The sequence below is a fragment of the Medicago sativa genome, chromosome 6 (genome assembly GCF_051527215.1).
Source record: "Medicago sativa cultivar Bolivia chromosome 6, Bolivia_mono, whole genome shotgun sequence".
NCBI lineage: Eukaryota > Viridiplantae > Streptophyta > Magnoliopsida > Fabales > Fabaceae > Medicago > Medicago sativa.
The window spans coordinates 5,999,326-6,018,400 of NC_140754.1; the positions used below are offsets into that span (position 1 = coordinate 5,999,326).

The 19,075-nt window shown below is 33.7% G+C and overlaps 1 protein-coding gene and 1 pseudogene across 1 annotated transcript; both read right to left on the reverse strand.

Annotated features, from left to right (window-relative positions):
* Positions 1–1,127: 1,127 nt before the first annotated feature.
* LOC146912351 (UPF0481 protein At3g47200-like) lies at positions 1,128–2,784 on the reverse strand. The gene has a single exon (XM_085720435.1). It carries the CDS (start codon positions 2,547–2,549, stop codon positions 1,290–1,292), a length of 1,260 nt encoding a protein of 419 aa, XP_085576561.1. The 5' UTR covers positions 2,550–2,784; the 3' UTR covers positions 1,128–1,289.
* Positions 2,785–15,716: 12,932 nt separating this feature from the next.
* On the reverse strand, positions 15,717–17,327 carry LOC146912352 (UPF0481 protein At3g47200-like; annotated as a pseudogene).
* Between the last annotated feature and the right edge of the window lie 1,748 nt (positions 17,328–19,075).

Consider the following 19,075-nt stretch of genomic DNA (forward strand, 5'->3'; position numbering starts at 1 on the left):
ACCAAGCACAAGATACAGCCACCAATTACACAAACTAGACAAGTCTAACTTTCTAAAACCTGATCAAAACAAGGATACCAAAAACACTAATTCATTGATCCCCCAAAACCAAAAAGACACTACTTATAAGCACAGAGATAAAAGAGCAGCCTAGCGAAACCAGGAAACGCCGAACCAAGCATGAGACGATAACAACACACTCTAACCAGCCTCGCTAATGAGACAGAAAAAACGCAGCAAAACTAAACGGTGTCAGCAGAACACACACCTTGCAAATAAAAATTGCAGCAGCACAACGCCCTCGTCTGATTTTAATGTCACTCCAATATGAGGTGATTTACGCTCTTTACTGTTCTACTTGCATCATTATTGATGATTATCCCTACTTAATCACTTTCACATATAAGTTCTAAAGCCTAAAATAGTTTCAAAGGAATTTACCCAACTAGCTTGGCACCAACTATTCAACTTCTTTGATTTAATTACACATTGTTCAAAATCAAACTATAAATCAGACAAACAAAAATTAGAATGATGATGAATTTATTAAAATACACTAAACCAAGCACAAGGTATAGATTATTATAAAGTTCGAAATCACAAAAAATTGAGTGATCACACAAGCTAGGATCACAACATTAATCAGAGATTCAAACCACCCCAAACCTCAAAGGTACCCAATGAACCAACTGATACTAAGAAAAACGCAATAGAACAGCTCCAATACACAAACCTAAGAAACTGAAAAACCGCCGAAACAGTACACCAAAGATTGACAGACTAGTTGAAACAGCCCCTGCAATCATACTAGAATCACCATGGACCTTTTGAATTTTCTGAGAGCCACCAAAGCCTCAAAACACGCTATGGATAACCAAAAATCACAGCTAGAAAGATACGAAACAGTCCCAAAATCCACTACTATTGGATGATCAAGCCTAAACTATTGAGAATAAAATGATAAACCCGGCCTCAACATTAAGTTAAACTCACTTTTCACCTAAATCAATTCTACAAAATCAATTCATTCAAAAACAATTTTTATAACCAAACACACATGAGACGTGACATTAGTTAGGAGTTTCTACCTGCACCCCTAGATTTTGCCAACCACACTATCAGACCCATTTTGTTCAACAACAATACAACATGATCAAGTTGCTTTTTTATTTGGCAGAACACCTAATAGAATTTCGATCTAATACAGCACACAAGCTAAGAGGTTTGTACAACGTACATTAATAATAATGATAACAATAATTATGAACTCAACAATAAAAGAAATCAAGCTAAGAGGTTTGTACAACTTGCAAGACAGAACAAACTGATTGAAGTAAAGTGAGAAAAAGTAGTAAGATTCCAGCAATGGAAGCAGCAGTTTGCCATGGAGTTTTGCCATAATCACGCCTCAGAGTGGCCTTCAACTTATGCCAAGGATTCCTACAATAAGCATTCAAGTCTTCAGAAAGAACAGGGAAATGAGAACTCATAGTATTTTGTACAACATTTTTCCAAAGACCATTAAACAAGTTAGCCACAGAATCACTGTCTGCAAGTAAATTTTCCAGTATTTTGTTCCGAACAAGTATATCCACATCCGTACCAATATTTATAAGGTAATCCATAATAGCAACATAATCAATGATATATGACTCATTAAGGTAATGACACTGCTCCAAAGCAACCATATTCCGAAACAAAATTTCGGTATCATCCTGAACTCTTAATCGAGGAATTTCAAGAACTCCTCCCGAAAACCTCAAGTCAAGTAAACACTTAGTTTCAGTGTTCACTTTAAACCTAACTCCAGCTTCTAACAATTCAGTTGCACTCGGTAGATGTATCATCCATTCGTCGAACTTGTCTCTACTCGGCCGACTTTCAATAGGATGTTGCAAATGAAATATCCTAATCAGATCAGTGAAGTGCATTATACTAATATCATTATTATCAAAACCCAATTTTGATTTATTGAAATATTGAAAGTAATTGATAGTGAGTTCAAGAAAAGAAGGAACACTAGCGTTTGTAGAACTCAATGAAAGACTGTAAATTTTTTCAATAACGAAAAAGGGAAGCTGATTTTCAAGTAACAGTACATCAAATATTATAAGATTTTCTAACCAAGGTTGAAAGAGAAACCCACCATAATAGGATCTCCAAAAAAGTTGAATTATAAAACCGGAATCAATTACGATTAACTTAACAAGTTCATCATGAGAAAATGGTAAGGTTTCAGAATAACAGCGTTTGAAACGAGGTAAGATAGAATCTATGTAGCTGACCAAGGTGTTTAAACTTGTGTTGGTTCGTTGGAGAAAAGCTTTGAAGTGAATGAGTTTCTGACGTTCCATGTTTTGGAGCTGGGGGTTGGGGTGGGGGTGACTGTGGTGAAAGGGGCCAATGGAAACGACAGTGGGGGTGTATGCGTCTTCGTTGAGTTTGCGAATTTTAGAGGGGACCTTGTAGATACAACAGTCACCGGTTGAAGGTGGCTCCGCTCCGTCGAGCATGGCATTGATATCATCCACCAAACGGGAGGATGACATCTTGAGAGGTGAGCAAGAAAATGAAAAACTTGGTAGTTGGAATTAAGTTTCAAGTCTTTTGACACTCCCCCTCGTATCCTTAAAATATTGGGAGATTAGTCACTTTTGTCCCTGAATAGGAAAGGAGTCGTCACTTTAGTCTCTGAATGCAGATAAATTGCAAAATAGTCCCTGAATGTAGACTCTATTAGTCAATTTAGTCCCTGAATGCAGACTTCGTTAGTCAACTTAGTCCCTGAATGTAGACTCTGTTCGTCACTTTAGTCCCTGAAATTGACCAACAGAGTCTACATTCAGGGACTGTTTTGCAATTTCTCTGCATTCAGGGACTAAAGTGACTACTCTTTTCCCATTCAGGGACTAAAGTGACTAATTCCCCTAAAATATTTGTCTCTACTTAATACTATTTAAAAAAAAAAAAAAAAGTAATCATACACAAGTGGAAGAGGAAGACCTTATTGAACATGCGCAGAATTATATTTATACAACCATTTGTGACAACTTTTTAAAAAATATTTTTTTATTGATAAAAAATAGTAAAGAAAAATTAAGAGAGAATTAAAATATAATATGATTATGAAACAGAAAATTATCAAAAAATTATTACAAAATAATTGTACAAATATAATTTCTTTTTAACGTATACATCCTCTAATCATAACTATAAGCATGATAAAAAATGTATGAGACTTGGCCTTTGTTGCCACATATATTGGATGGGATTGTATGATACTTGGCCTTTGTTGCCCCATATATTGAGGGGGAAGACATAGTCACAAACATAAATGAATAGAGTTTGGACACACATAGTCCACATAAGTAGGGTCTTATTCTAGCGTTTTTAGCACATTTGTATATTTGAAGTTATTTTTATGACATTTTGGCGGATTTTGATGTAATATATTTACACTTGCGCATGTGCTTTTTTTTTTTTGACAATTTCATTAGTTATTGAATGAATGATTGACGAAAAAATTGATGAAAATGAATCAATGGATGGATGAATGAATGAAGGAATGGATGAATGAAAATAGGGAAATAAAATCAATTTTGTTGTTCTGTTATTGGACACAGGCACAACGTGAGTTAACCTACGCTGGGCTACAACCTACGTGAGGAAAGTCACGTTGACGCGTAATCAGCATGAGTAAACTCATGTGGGAGGTATTTTGGTCAGTTTATACAGGAGTGAGCAATATTCTAAAAGCATGATGGTGGCCAAGGCAAAAGTCCAAGAAGCAATAGCACACCAGCCTTCACGGGTAGCACATGGGTGACATTTATGACATTGGTCAACCACAATGTCACAAGTGTACAACAAAACAAAAAAAAAAATCTTGTAAAAGAGAAAGAAGAATGCCACCTATGATATTGTGATTGACCAATATCACCAACTACAATGTCACCATGTTATTCTTCTATGATGAAGACCAAATAAATAGTCTTTTAAACACACTCACATGAAGAGATTATCTTCAAAATATTTAATTATTTTTTTTTATCAATTTCCATTTTATCATTAAAAAAATACTTGTTTGTGTGTGCGTGACCAAACACTAGTGACCATGTCAGAATTTCTCAATGTTACCTCACCTCCACTTGACACAACAAGACTCCAAAACATACAATAGCACATTGGAGCAATCATACAAGCTAGTGGCAAGCAAAAGCAAATCACACTTCTCCAAAAGTCACGAACACAGAGGCCCACCAAGGCAAAAGGAGACGAAAGATTCCATAAAGAAACCATTGAAACAGAACAAGCTTTGAAGTGAATGAGTTTCTGAGGTTCCATATTTTGGAGCTGACCATGGTGAAAGGGGCCAATGGAAACGACAGTGGGGGTGTATGCGTCTTCGTTGAGTTTGCGAATTTTAGAGGGGACTTTGTAGATACAACAGTCACTGGTTGAAGGTGGCTCCGCTCTGTCGAGCATGGCATTGATATCATCCACCAAACCAGAGAATGACATTTTGAGAGTCTGCAAGAAAATGAAAAGCTTGGTCGTTGGAAAGTCTTTTGACACTCCCTCGTATCCTTATTATATCATATGATTTGATGCTGCTTTTTGATTTTCATATTTCTTATCTTCACATGATGACATGTGAAAAAAGCACGGTTTGTGGCCAGTGTGTCACACATGGTGTACAATAAAGAGAAACTTTAGTTACCTCTTGGCCGAACTCCGAATCACCATGACCGCTTTATCTTGATAATCAAAGTGTTAATACAAAAAGAGAACAACAATTGATTAAATAGAAGAACTTTTGTACGAGTGTGAAAGACATGAGATTTTTGTCACTAGAGAATAAAATCCATTAAGGACCAAATTATATTTTAGTCCCCTATTTTTATTTTAGGTTTTAATTTGCTCATTTTTTACTTTAAAATAGTATTTTATTTTCCAAAGTTATATCATTATGTTTCATTCCATTTAAAATATGTTGTGGAAAGGACAATATGATACAATTTAATATAACATAACATATAAAACTAATGATATTAGTTTTTTTATTAATCTAATAACACGGTGAACATTTTAATTGTTTGAAGCTTCTTCACTCATGGATTACCACTTCTTTTGCTTCACACATCTAAGTTTTATTCGTGTGATTATTTGTTCGAATTGACAACAAAGTTGTCTCATTTCGTTGTGTTCATCGAAATGGATCAACAAGTGGCACTTTCTACAACAACCTTATATATCTCTTTCAATATTATAATAATAAATCAATCAATGTAAACCTGCTTGTAAGTTTCTTGAAAGGGGAATGGTGGTGTTAAATTAAATCATCAACATAGAAATCTTTGCATCATCAATCTTCTATTTTCCCACTTCAAATTCTGGCAACTTCACAGCAATTCCTGCATGTCGTTAAAGTTACTTTTGGATGCAAGACCAAGACTAAAGTCATCTATATATACATATGTAACATGTTTGCAGCAAGCAAGTATGATATTTTGACTATATATTTTTATGACATGTCTGCACAACATATATTTTGATGACACCATCTAAATACATTAAACCCAAACTTATAAATTTTGAGTTTGTGACTAGAACTCTCAATAAAAATATTTCGCTATATTAATATAACATGAATATAACTGGAGACTGGTGTTGTGTTACACATTTGTTTTAACATTATTTTTATTATAGAGTAAATTACACTCTCCTCTCCTCAAAGATGCTTGAATTACACTCCCCTCCCCTCTTATGTTAAAATATACAATCCCCTCCCTTGAAAAATAAAATGTATACTCCCCTCCCTTATAAGATGCTTGAATTACAACCCCCTCCCTTAATAATTAAATATGCACTACACTTTAATCTATTTTAACATAAATAAATATTTTTATCATATATATTAATTTTGGACCACCATTTAAGAAAAATTAATTCATTTCTTTATAATTTAAATGTCAATGATAATTAAATTAAAATATTTTGCTATTGATTTTATAATTTAGAGTATAAAATTAACTTTTAAATAACCATGCTTTATTGTCTTTAATATTTTTTCATATATTTTAATTTTATTTTGGGTTGTTTCATATTTTATAATAGAGTTTAAAACTACATGTTAATTAAATTGTGAATAAAAAATAGCGAAAAATATGTATTTAATTTTTATTATATTAAAATAGACCCGCAACACTATTTTTTTTCGAAGTGTGTTAGATTATTATTGTTTGCAAGATTATTAGAAATAAAAAAAAATATTGAGGGAGTAAAGTGTAGATTTTAACATAAGAGGGGAGGGGAATGTAATTCAAGCTTCTCTTAGGGGAGGGTAGTGAAAAAATTTCTAATATGTTTTGAATAAGAGGGGAGGGGAGTGTATATTTTAACATAAGAGGGGAGGAGAGTGTAATTCAAGCATCTTTGAGGGGAGGGGAGTGTAATTTATTCTTTATTATATTATTATTTTGTAAGATTCATGTTATCACTAAAGAGGATATGATTCCTATAAAAAAATTAAGGAGTGAGATGCACATCATTTAATATAGAACTCCCCTAAAGTTGACAAAAGAATAAAAGTTATATAAAAGAAGTGTGTTGAGAGTAATTGCTTATGATTATTTTATGGGTAAAATTTATGATTATTTTATGTGTAAAATTTAACTGTTGTCCTTTATCTTAATTTGCAGTTGTTTATAGATTGTTGTGTGAGATGTAGGTATTATGTTTTTATACCTCTTGAGTGAGAGTATCATAAAGGTGATATACATTTTTAAAAAAAATAAAAGATAAGGTGATATACATTTTTAAAAAAAATCAAAGAGAGTGCAATATATCATTGTTGTTCAAACTTCAAACTACTGCTTTTAATTAGGTTGCTATCAAAAACAGAACCAATTGCTTGCTGCAGCACCCTAACATATTATTAAAATTAAAATTAAAATACAAAGGAATTGATATAAGCAAGAGATAACAAACCACGTAATTTCTTGTGTACTCCTCTTTTATTTCTTGTACTTACATAATTTGTGATCGTTTACTACAACATATTTACTGCATCATTAATAGGTCAATTTTTTTTTTTTACAAATTTAATAAAAGGTCAATTAAGCAGACATTATTAATGTTTTTTAACATGCAGAAGCTATGTTACGAATAAGACACTGACAAAAAAAAAAAACAACAAAACCCTAGCTATAACCCAAAACAGGCAATAGTTAGCTAACAAGGTTCAAGTACTTGCAATGATTTATCCACCAGTGATGAAAATCAAAAGTTAAGTGTTTGTATTTAGCTTTCAATCACTAAAACCGTAGAAGTTTCACTAAAAAACAAGAAGAGTGATATTTGTACAACCAATTTTAGACAACTTTTGTGACAACCACTTTTTCTCTCTTCTTATTGGATAAAAAAAATAGAGAGAGAAAAAAGAAGAGAGAGAATAAAAACACCTGTATTAGAGATACTATTGTAGTAGTATAAATAATTGTAATAACCCCATTAGTGGGATAACTCTTATCATTGTAATATTCACTTTTATCATCAATAGAAATAATCTTTGAGTTTTCTCTCATTCCTTCATTGGATATCATGTTTCCTAACATGGTATCAGAGCTAATCTGGTATCCACCTTGAAGGATATTTTCCGCTGCATTTGCTCGAGAAAATAAAATTTTCTCTCTTTCACTTTCTTTCTCTTGTTTCATTTTCTTTTCTTTCTCGATCGTTTTCATCAATTTCTTCAGCTTTGTTCTGCCATGATTCTACTTCAATTGCAAATTCGGTTTTCTTGATTTGAATCCATTTTCTGATTGATTTTCACCTTCGATTGGAGTTTCTTGCTCGAAATCATTCGTTATTGTGTTTTTTCCCAAATCTTAGGGTTTGCGATTCAGTTATGATCGCAATTTCTTTTCTCTTGATTCCCTTCTTGTTTCAATTTCTTTTCTGATCGAATTCACACCTCGTCTTCTCGGTTCAAATCTCGAAAATATGACATTCTTATTAGTCTCCTATCGCGATTCTTGCTTCAATTTTGTTTGAGTCTCGCGTTTTGCTTTTGGATTCTGTTCGATCTTGATCGTGTCAATTTTCCCCAATTTCTTAGGGTTTCACGATTCCGTGTTTTTCTTTCTGTTATTCCTGGCTCAATTTCATGTGTGATTCGAAGCTCTTGTTCGAATTCTTGATCAATCGGTTTTTTAGTTTATGAATCGTTCGATTTTATGGTTTAGTTTGTTCTTGCGATTGCAATTCGGTTTTCATCGCATTTGATTTACAGTTCACGGTTCTGCTTCTGTTCTGCACTCTGGTTTCGTTTTTCGACTCGATCCTCTTTGATTTGACCTTGATCTGGTTTTACCTGTGTCTCATCATTCGGCTTCAGAGATTATATTGGTGCATATAATTGCTGATTTGATATTGCATTACTACTGTTTTCCACACCAGGAATTTGATTTTTCTTGAAATACATATTTCCTTGGGGTTTCCATTTGGAATATGTGGTGAAGTTTTATATTGGTGTGAGGACTTGTGGCATGGTTTCTGCATTCTGCTACGACGTCGACGGTGGCTTGTTGATGAGATTGTAGTTGCGAGATTTGTTATTGATGTTGCTGTAGATTCAGTTTTATTGGTTCACTATTGTGGTTTGATGGAGCTTGGATGATCTTCTTGAGGTTTATTCTCTTAATCCCTTAGATTGATGTGCTTGTTATCAAAGCAATGATTATCATTTCGGGTATGCTGGTATGGTTATTGTTGCCTTTAACACCGGTTCTGATTTGCTTCAATTGTGTGATTGTTACCATTCAATATTACCATTCTCGTATAATTTGCATCTATGCTACAATTCTGTTGTTGATTGCAAAGTTTATGTTGGAAATTACTACTCTTTGAAGATAATATTGGTTACTTTCTACAAGTGGTAGTATCCATTGGTCTATCTTCTTTGCACTATTGGAGTTACCTTTTATGGACATATTGGTGATTAAAGTCAGTGTGCCATAATGTGATATTTGTTGAAGCTTCCTCTATGATAGTGGTGAAGATTTTCACCGTTTTTAGCTCATTGGATTTATTTTGGAGCTAGTTCTTTTTTTGTAATTGTTGGAGTTGTGCACCTGCTGCATGTTTATGGAAAAGTTCTTGGTTTGTCTCCAAACAATATTCTCATATGAAGATAGATGGCATTTTTGTGTTGGAATTTTCTGATGGTTGTGTATGCTTCTACTGCTCCAACATGACTCAAGATGAGATATAGGTTGCAGACTTTGCTTATGGTTGGATTCTACTTTTTTTGGCTGCATTCTGTATTGTTCCTGGATCGTTTATGAAGTTTCCCTACTGCTATTTTGTTCATGAAGATTGGTACCTATTTGCTGATATCTCTCTGTTCAATGTTACTTTTGATTGCATTATGCAAGTGGAAGCACCCTTTGAAGAGAAAATTTGGTTGTCAACTTTTGGGCAGGCCTATACAACACCTTCTTGTGTTTCTTTTTGATGTTTTTGGGCTGCATGACTGAATTTCTTATGTGCAACAATACTGCTGCACTTTTGGTCATTGACTTTGGATTATTAGTTTTCTCATGGTGCATCATCTGGTTTCTGGTTATGACAATTTCATGGTTACTGAAGGTTTATTTGCTTTCACTTGTTGTCCTGTTTAGAGCTTGTCTTTTGCAGGGGTGTACTGCAAGTCACCATTCAGTGCATTTCTTCTTCATTTTTCTTATTCGCCTATGATGGCCTTGACTTTTGTATTGTGCTTCTGTCCAAGGATGGTTAAGCGTCGTTTTCCTTCTTCTTGTGCTTCTGTCCATGATGGTTAAGCCTTGTTGTTGTGCTTCTGTCATGGATGGTTAAGCGTTGTTGTGCTTCTGCTAAGTGGTTAAACTTTACATATAGTTTCTGCTTGGTGGTTAAGTGTTGTGCCTTAATTGGCTTTGTCGATGTTGGCTTCTACCGGATGGTGGTTAAGCGTTGCTTTGATGCTTCTTCCTTCAATTGGTTCAACCTTGAGTTGTGGTTGCTTCTTGTTGGATAAGCACTTGTTTGATGACTATGTTTTTAACCAATGTGTTCCCAACATCTTTCCTTGTATTTTCTCATTTCAAGTTGGAAGTGTTTTGAACACCTTCCAACTTGAGGGGGACTATTAGAGATACTAGTTTGTAGTAGTATAAATAATTGTAATAACCCCATTAGTGGGATAACTCCTATCATTGTAATATTCACTTTTATCATCAATAGAAATAATCTTTGAGTTTTCTCTCATTCCTTCATTGGATATCATTTTTCCTAACAACCTGTGAGTATGAGAGAGAGAGAGAGAGAGAGAGAGAGAGTTGTCACAAAAGTTGTCAAAAAGTGATTGTACAAATATAATTTCTCAAAAAACAAAGAAGATTTACAATATTGTCTTCAAAATGTATGAGTACTCTTATTGTAATGAGTTTTGATTATCATTATTCTCGTATTAATAAATTTATTTATAAAATAATATTAACTTGAAACTCTAAATTAATTAATAAAATAATCACTAATATGCTTATGTCAAAGTGTTTGGGTAAATGCATCACCAAATAGTACCTACCCTTGCCCAACCTAATTAACTCGACTCAAGTCAAATTGTAAACACAAGAGACTAGATGATCCATCTCCCTTGTAAGCATGGCCTTAACTTCTATGAGCAAAGGAACATAATATATGCATCAAAATATTTATATGTTGAAGAAATATTTAGGGACTTCAGTCGCAGGAGAGATGACATCTTCTGTTACGAATTGCGTATTTGCATAACCAATTTTAATAGGAGTTGTCATCTTTCTTCGACTGAAGAACATCTTTTTCTAATAATTAAGAACTAATAATTAAGAACATCTTACATTTTAACTCCTATTTTTTCTTCACATGCAGACTTTGGGGGAGACATTGATTAGCAACTAGCACTACAGCATAATCCATCTGTTATTTTGTTTCCGGTAAGTACATTACTACTTATGTGTTGTTTCTATATTTCTTGGGATATAGGCGAAATTCATGTTAATATTATCTCCCTATTTTCCTTCACCGTTATTTGGGGTATAAATGTATAATTGAACAAGCTTATTCCCATGCCAAGAGTGATGGTTATTTGTTGATCGATATTATTTTCTTGCCAGCCAGTAGACGAAGTGGCAAACACCATCTGATACCCAATCTCACATAACTACGGTATTTTGAGTTCGAACCCGAATGAAAGTGTCTAATCTAACAATATCGACATTGACATATGAGCCAAGTCTTACGGACTCTATTGATCTATACTATAGTAATCTTGTTTAATGCTTTATAAGCTATAAATTTATATAGTTTTGATGTGACTTTGTTTTTTAATGTGGATAATTAAGGAGGAAAACTCACAACTATTGAATCCATCAAGGAGGAAAACTCAGATCCTGTTTTAATCAGGATGATGCTACCAATCCACCTAATGGTTTCAGACTCCCTGTACAAAAAAGGGAAACAGAGATAAAAGCACAGCCGAGCGAAACCAGGAAACGCCCAACCAAGCTTGAGACGATGACAATATACTCCAACCAGCCTCGCTAATGAGACAGAAAAAACGCAGCAAAACTAAACGATCTCAGCAGAACACACCTTGCAGCAACAACCAAATAAAAACTGCAGCAACACAACACCCTCATCAGATGACTAAGACTGAGCACGCCCCAATGATAACCAGATAACCAATACCCCGCAGAGCAGAACCGGACCTAATGAAAGTACCAACAGCTACTAATTATACAAATCAAAGGATTCGCAATCCATTGGTTAATTGAATAAACAAACCCACTTAACTTAGATTTTATAAAATGGACAAGGTGTTTGAACCTCCAAAATGGAAGGTGGCCAAAATCCCAAGCCATTTCAGAGTCTTGCTCCAAACTACCGAAAAAATTGGACAGTTGAGCAATAAATTCTACATATGATTTATTTTCCATTCTCCTCAACTGGGTTGTGAAAAGCTATATATGATATATGTAATATGCTTAGTCTAGTGTTGTCAAATAGCTTCTATAACGGCACTATAGTGCTAGTGTAGCAGAATTTGAACAAGTCGACATTAGTACAAAATGTTTAAAGACCTATTTTGTTACAAAAATGAACCATCAGAGTATTTAATCATGTACTAGGAATTTTTATTCAAATAATGTCACTCCGATATGAGATGATTTACGCTCGTTACTGTTCTACTTGCATAATTGTTGATAATTATCCCTGCTTAATCACTTTCACATATAAGTTCAAAATTACAAAAACTTTAGTGATCACACAAGCTAGGATCACAACACAATCACAGATTCAAACCACCACAAACCTCAAAGGTAACCCGTCAGCTAACTTATACTAAGAAAAAAACAATAGAACAGCTAGAATACACAAATCTAAGAAGCTGAAAAACTGCCAAAACAGTACGCTCGAGATTGACAGACTAGTTGATACAGCCCTACAATCATACTAGAACCACCATTGACCTTTGGAATTTTCTGAGCGCCGCCAAAGCCTCTAAACACCGTATGGATAACCAAAAGCGACGGCTAAATAGATATGCAACAATGTCAAAATCCACTACTATTGTGATGGTCAAGCCTAGGCAAGGCCCGCACCACACAAGCAGTAGAAACCATTCCCTGAAGCAGAAAAATGAATGCTGCACAATAACCGGACCAGACCCCAATGTCTTAACAAACAAACACTAATCCTGAACCAGAAACAGACATACCAGCCCCTGCACAAGATCAGAAGACTGCACTCACAGATGTAAAACTGAAGCCGAATAATGATATGACAAAAGGAACCGCCCAGCACGTAAACACTAATAACCACTCTGACAAAAACTAAAGGATTCAATGGCCACTCGGTTAAAGAGTACTTAAATCCTTTAGTCCTCGATCTAAGAATACTCCACAATAAAATCTTTGCCTCCTCCGCCATCTTTTCCTAATTAAATCCAACTTGATTGAAAGTCATATCGTTTCTTTCCTTCTAAATTGTAGAGACGTTTGAGAACCAATTTATACCGAGGCTCTCCCTAATATTCATGTTACCCACCTTCCACAGTCTCGCTCCAAACCACCGATAAAATATGGTAAACATGATAACAAATACCGAAGTTACGCCGAGATTATGTGATATTTACCATAATCAAAATTTACTTTAAAATATACTTTAAAATGACCTTTTTAGTATCAAAATTTGAAATACATGATATTATATGAATTGTTATAAAATGAAAATTATTACTACCATTTCACATTCAAAGTCACAGAGATACTCTTAGATAGTTTTCTACGACAAAATATAAGATCAAATAATTAACTAAACAGTATTTTAAACCAAGAGCTCATTTTTTTTAACTCTAATAATATCCCCTTACTTCTTTTCGAAGATTCTGCCATTACGGCACAGCCAGATTGACCAAAGTACTGCTATCTAGATAAGGTGTCTAAACCTTCTAAACTTCTTTGCATTAAAGATCCATCCAAAGTGACTAAAATGATTTAAACCATCACAGGAAGCACTGCTTTATTACCCAACCAACAGAATATTTGAGACCATATTGTCTAAGCAAAAGAACATTGGAAAAATATATGGTTCGAACTTTCTAAACTATTCCTGCATACCAAACACACTCCATCGTGGAAAGCATCGAATGTACCTCTATGCTGAAGGGCATCCACCTTTGGGAGTATATTTTTAAGCGATCTCTACGCAAACACTGCACACTTGGACCGACAAGAATACTGCCACAGTTCATTTACTGCCTGCATCAAATCGACGCTGCTATGAACCAGTGCGAGTTCTGCCAACAGCAGGTTTTACACGCTCTTGACAATTATGAGACGAGTGTTATCTTCTCAAATGAGAAATGGTAAACAACTTATTCTAAGATAAACCTTTTCAAGATTGATATAAAACATCAAAATACTTTTTTCTCTTTTCATTTATTGTGGCATTACAAGCCTATTCTTTGCATTTAATTAAAAATTAAACAAAAAAAGGATGATCGGACAAATAATATAATAAACAAATTACACGTGATATAAACAAAATGTGTGATTAGAAGGTACAAACCAACACAAGTAAACAACTAAATAAAAAATAGACCTCTTCCATATTGATAACAACCATCAATATAGTAATTCTTTTCATTTATTTTTGCATTACGAGTATATTCTTCGCATTTAACCAAACAAATTAAAGTTTTTCTCGAGTTTCTATTAAATCTCTATCTTAGTTGCTTCATTGGTAGCGATACTAACCAGACTCGTCTAACCCGGACATCCAATGTTCAAAATAACATCACTCCAGCACATAACATCTTTCTTGTCTTTGTCACTACGGTGATGGTGATTCATTTCCTTACAACCGAAGGAGAGTAAGGGAGTTTAATCAAGAAAATCACAATTGTTTTCAACAACAAAACCTCCACCAATGAGCAAAATGCCTATGTCATCATCTTCGTAGTTTCTATGGTGACAGATCTTCAACCATTGCAAACGGAAAACAACAAAATGATGACATGAGTTAGACAGCTGAATATTAAAAAAGCAAATAAGTATTTATGAGCAAAATAAAAACAAAATCAACTCAACATTATCATAAAAGAATTTCGATTATGATTCAAAAGCATAAAAACACAGTTAAAATAAACTGACATTTGTGACATTGGCCAACCACAATGGCACAAGTGTACAATAAAACAAAAAAAATCTTGTAAAAGAGAAAGAAGAAAACCATCTATGATATTGTGATTGACCAATATCACCATTATCGCCAACTAGAATGTCACCCAAATGTTACCTCACCACCACGTGACACAACAAGACTCCAAAACATACAATAGCACATTGGAGCAATCAATACAAGCTAGTGGCAAGCAAAAGCAAATCACACTTCTCCAAAAGTCACGAACACATAGGCCCACCAAGGCAAAAGGAGACGAAAGATTCCATTAAGAGACGCCTTCTTGAAAACTCCAAAAAAACTACCACCACCAACCCAGTTAAACTATATTCAAGCCATAAATACACGCAGCTGGTCTATACTTTGGTTATGATGGGTTTGAGTTGCATAGTTTTGCTTATGAGCCTAGGTTTGCTGCACCTTTTACTCCTCTACTTAATTATCAATGCTTCAAAAGTAATACTGTATTGGATAATTTTGGTTCGTTGGTTTATATGAATTAATTGGTTGTAATATTTTTATATCTTTCTTGGGTATGAAATATTACATGAAAACCGATTTTCAACCTTATCCAAACCAATGATAATACCGGAAAACGATCAACAAAAATATAGCACATCTCTTCCAAAAATAATTATTAAACCAGAAAATATTCAACAACAATAACTCATGATCAAGTTGCTTTTTTATTTGGCAGAACACTATTTTTATTTATATGAAATTACAATTTCGATCTAAGTACACAGTGTTAATGATACAAATACAAAATAAAGAAAGAGACAATAAGAACTGTAATAAATAAGAATTGAGAACAACGGGGGCTAAGGTTGCATAAAATATCAATAACTTAATATTACAAAAGAATATATATATATATATATATATATATATATATATATATATATATATATATATAACCTAGCGGACTACACTTCGTAACATAAAGGCTCAATAACTTAAGAAAGAGAGAATGATAACAACGGAGGCCAGGGTTTCATAGAATATCAATACACGGCACACAAAATAATGAAACCATTGAAACAAACAACGTACATCGGTGATAATTAATACTAATAGCAATAATTATGAACTTAACAATGAAAGAAATCACTAGGAGGCTTGTACAACTTGCAAGACAGAACAAACTGATTGAATAAAAGTGAGAACAAGTAGTACAATTCCAGCAAAGGAAGCAGCAGCTTGCCAAGGAGTCTTGCCATAATCACGCCTGAGAGTAGCCTTCAACTTATGCCAAGGATTCCTACAATAAGCATTTATGTCTTTGCAAAGAATAGAGAAATGAGAACTGATATTGGTATGTACAACATTTATGCAAAGACCATTAAACAAGTTAGCCACAGAATCACTGTCTCCAAGCCAATTTTCCAGTATTTCTTTGTGAACAAGTATATCAACATCCTTACCAGTGTTTATAAGGTAATCCAAAACAGAAACATAATCAGTAATATATAAATTGTTAGTGTAATGAAACTGCTCCAAAGCAACCATATTCCGAAATAAAGTTTCGGTCCGATCCTCAACTATTAATGAAGGAATTTCAAGAACTCCTCCCGAAAACCTCAAGTCAAGTAAACACTTGCTTTTAGTGTTCACTTTAAACTTAACTCCAGCTTCTAACAACTCAGTTGCACTCGGTAGATGTAACATCCATTCACCGATGTTGATATCCTTGATATCAATTCTACCCGGCCGATTTTCAATAGGATGTTGCAAATGAAATATCCTAATCAAATCAGTGAAGTGCCTTATACTAATATCACCATCATCAAAAAACAAGTTTGATATATTGAAAGAAAAAAAAAATTAATAGCGAGTTCAAGAAAACAAGGGATCATAGTGTTAGGAACAATAGCATTTGTAGAACTGAATGAAAGACTGTAAATATTTTCAATAACGAAAAAGGGAAGTTGATTTTCAAGTAACATTAAATCTGTTGTTATACCATCATCGAACCAAAGTTCAAAGACAAACCCACCATAGTGGTATCTCAAAAAAAGTTCAATTATAAAACCGGAATCGATTAAGATTAACTTAACAAGTTCACTATGAGAAAATGGTAGGGTTTCGGAATAACAGCGTTTGAAATCAGATAAGATAGAATCTACGTAGCATACTAAGTCGTTTAAACTTGTGTTGGTTCGTTGGAGAAAAGCTTTGAAGTGAATGAGTTTCTGAGGTTCCATGTTTTTGAGCTGGGGGTGACCATGGTGAAAGGGGCCAATGGAAACGACAGTGGGGGTGTATGCGTCTTCGTTGAGTTTGCGAAGTTTAGAGGGGACTTTGTAGATACAACAGTCACCGGTTGAAGGTGGCTCCGATCCGTCGAGCATGGCATTGATTTCATCCACCAAACCGGAGAATGACATCGTGAGAGGTCAGCAAGAAAATGAAAAGCTTGGTATATCCTTATTATATCATATGCATATGATTTGATGCTGCTTCTTGATTTTCATATTTCTTATCTTCACATGATGACATATGAAAAAAGCACGGTTTGTGGCCAGTGTGTTCACCAGCGAGAAAGAGAAAATTATTTTCATATTCCAACAATGTTGTGGTGTACAATTATTTGATGACTTTGACTAATTTGACCAATTATCATATGGACATAGTCACCAAAAGAAAGAGAAAATTTGTGATGTTTACCACAACATATGCACTATTTTTTTTACCATAATATTTGTACAAAGCTTCCACTGCAATTTATCAATGAGTAATCTACGTCGAAGAATTTGTGGAGCACACAAAGTGGGTTCTCCTCTCTCAACTAGATTTTTTTTCCATAACTTGTCTTATATTTATCGGCCTATATTCTTTTTGAGTTTTGGTGACAACTTCCTTTTTTTATTGGTCAAAAACAATAGAGAGAAAAAAAATAAAGAAAATACAACATAATGTAAGTATAAGAGAGTTGTTAAAAAATTGTCATAAATAGGTTGAATAAATATTATTTTTCTTCTTTTTTCTGCTGAATAAAATCAAATTGATCCCGCAAGGAACAACTCTTTCCAATATTTTCCACAGACCATTCAATAAGAAACTTGTTGCTTTGATTATTATGCTTTTGATGTTGTTTTACTATAAGATCTAGGTATAATTGTTGTTGATATTGTTTGAAGGAAGCAAGTAATAATAAGGAGAAGACAATAAGAGGTTGTTTGAGGGTATATCCTGTACATATATGAATATAATCATATAATGGTGTCGTATTGTTTTTATTATATTATTATATAAGATTCTTTGTTATCACTAAAGAGGATATGATTCCTATAAATTACGTTTAAAGAGTGAGATGCACATCATTTATTCTAGAACTCCCCTAAAGTTGACATAATAATAAAAATTATATATAAGAAGTGTGTTGAGAGTAAAATTTAACTGTTGTTCTTTATCTTAATTTGCAGTTGTTTATCATAAGGTAGTAGACATTTTTTAAAAAAAAAAATCAAAGAGAGTGCAATATATCATTGTTCAAACATCAAACTACTGATTTTAATTAGCTGACACCAAAAACAGAACCAATTGCTTGCTGCAACACCCTAACATATTATAATAATTAATTAAAATTAAAATACAAAGGAATTAGAGGGACCAAATAAAGTCTGGACAAACTGATAGTAAGCTTATTTTGTGAATACATTTCGATATCTTTCCATTGATATAAGCAAGAGATAGATAACAACCACGTAATTTCTTGTGTACTCCTGTTTAATTTCTTGTACTTATGGGTAATTCATATAATTGGTGATCGTTTTTTTTTTGTTGACCGAGATTTGAATCCCACACCTTGCATTTATTATGCATTGCCCTTACCAACTGAGTTAAGCTCACGAGGACATATAATTGGTGATCGTTTACTACAACATATTTACAGGTCAATATTTTTTTGACAAATTTAATAAAAGGTCAATTAAACAGACATTATTAATGTTTTTTAACATGCGTGAATATTTTTTTTTAAGAAGTTAAAATGAAATATGTTAAACAAAGAGAAGCTGTTGTGAATTCGATGAAAAATCACACCAATAATAAACTTGATGTGTGGAGCAAGTGATAGTCAAGCAACCAAAACAAAGTGTATGAGAGTTATAATCACAAACCAAAAGTAAAAAACAGCGAGAGAAAGAAAGAGAGAACACAAAAGAATTTGTTGACTTAGTTCGGTCCAAATTGACCTAGTATTGGGGAGAGAGCAGCCTTCCGTTTCACTATAATGATGAGTAACTTTACAAAAGATATATCAATGGGTTACAAGAATAAGTCTCCCGCCTAATTCTACCCAAAGCCTCAGTCTCTTCCCGTGACCAAG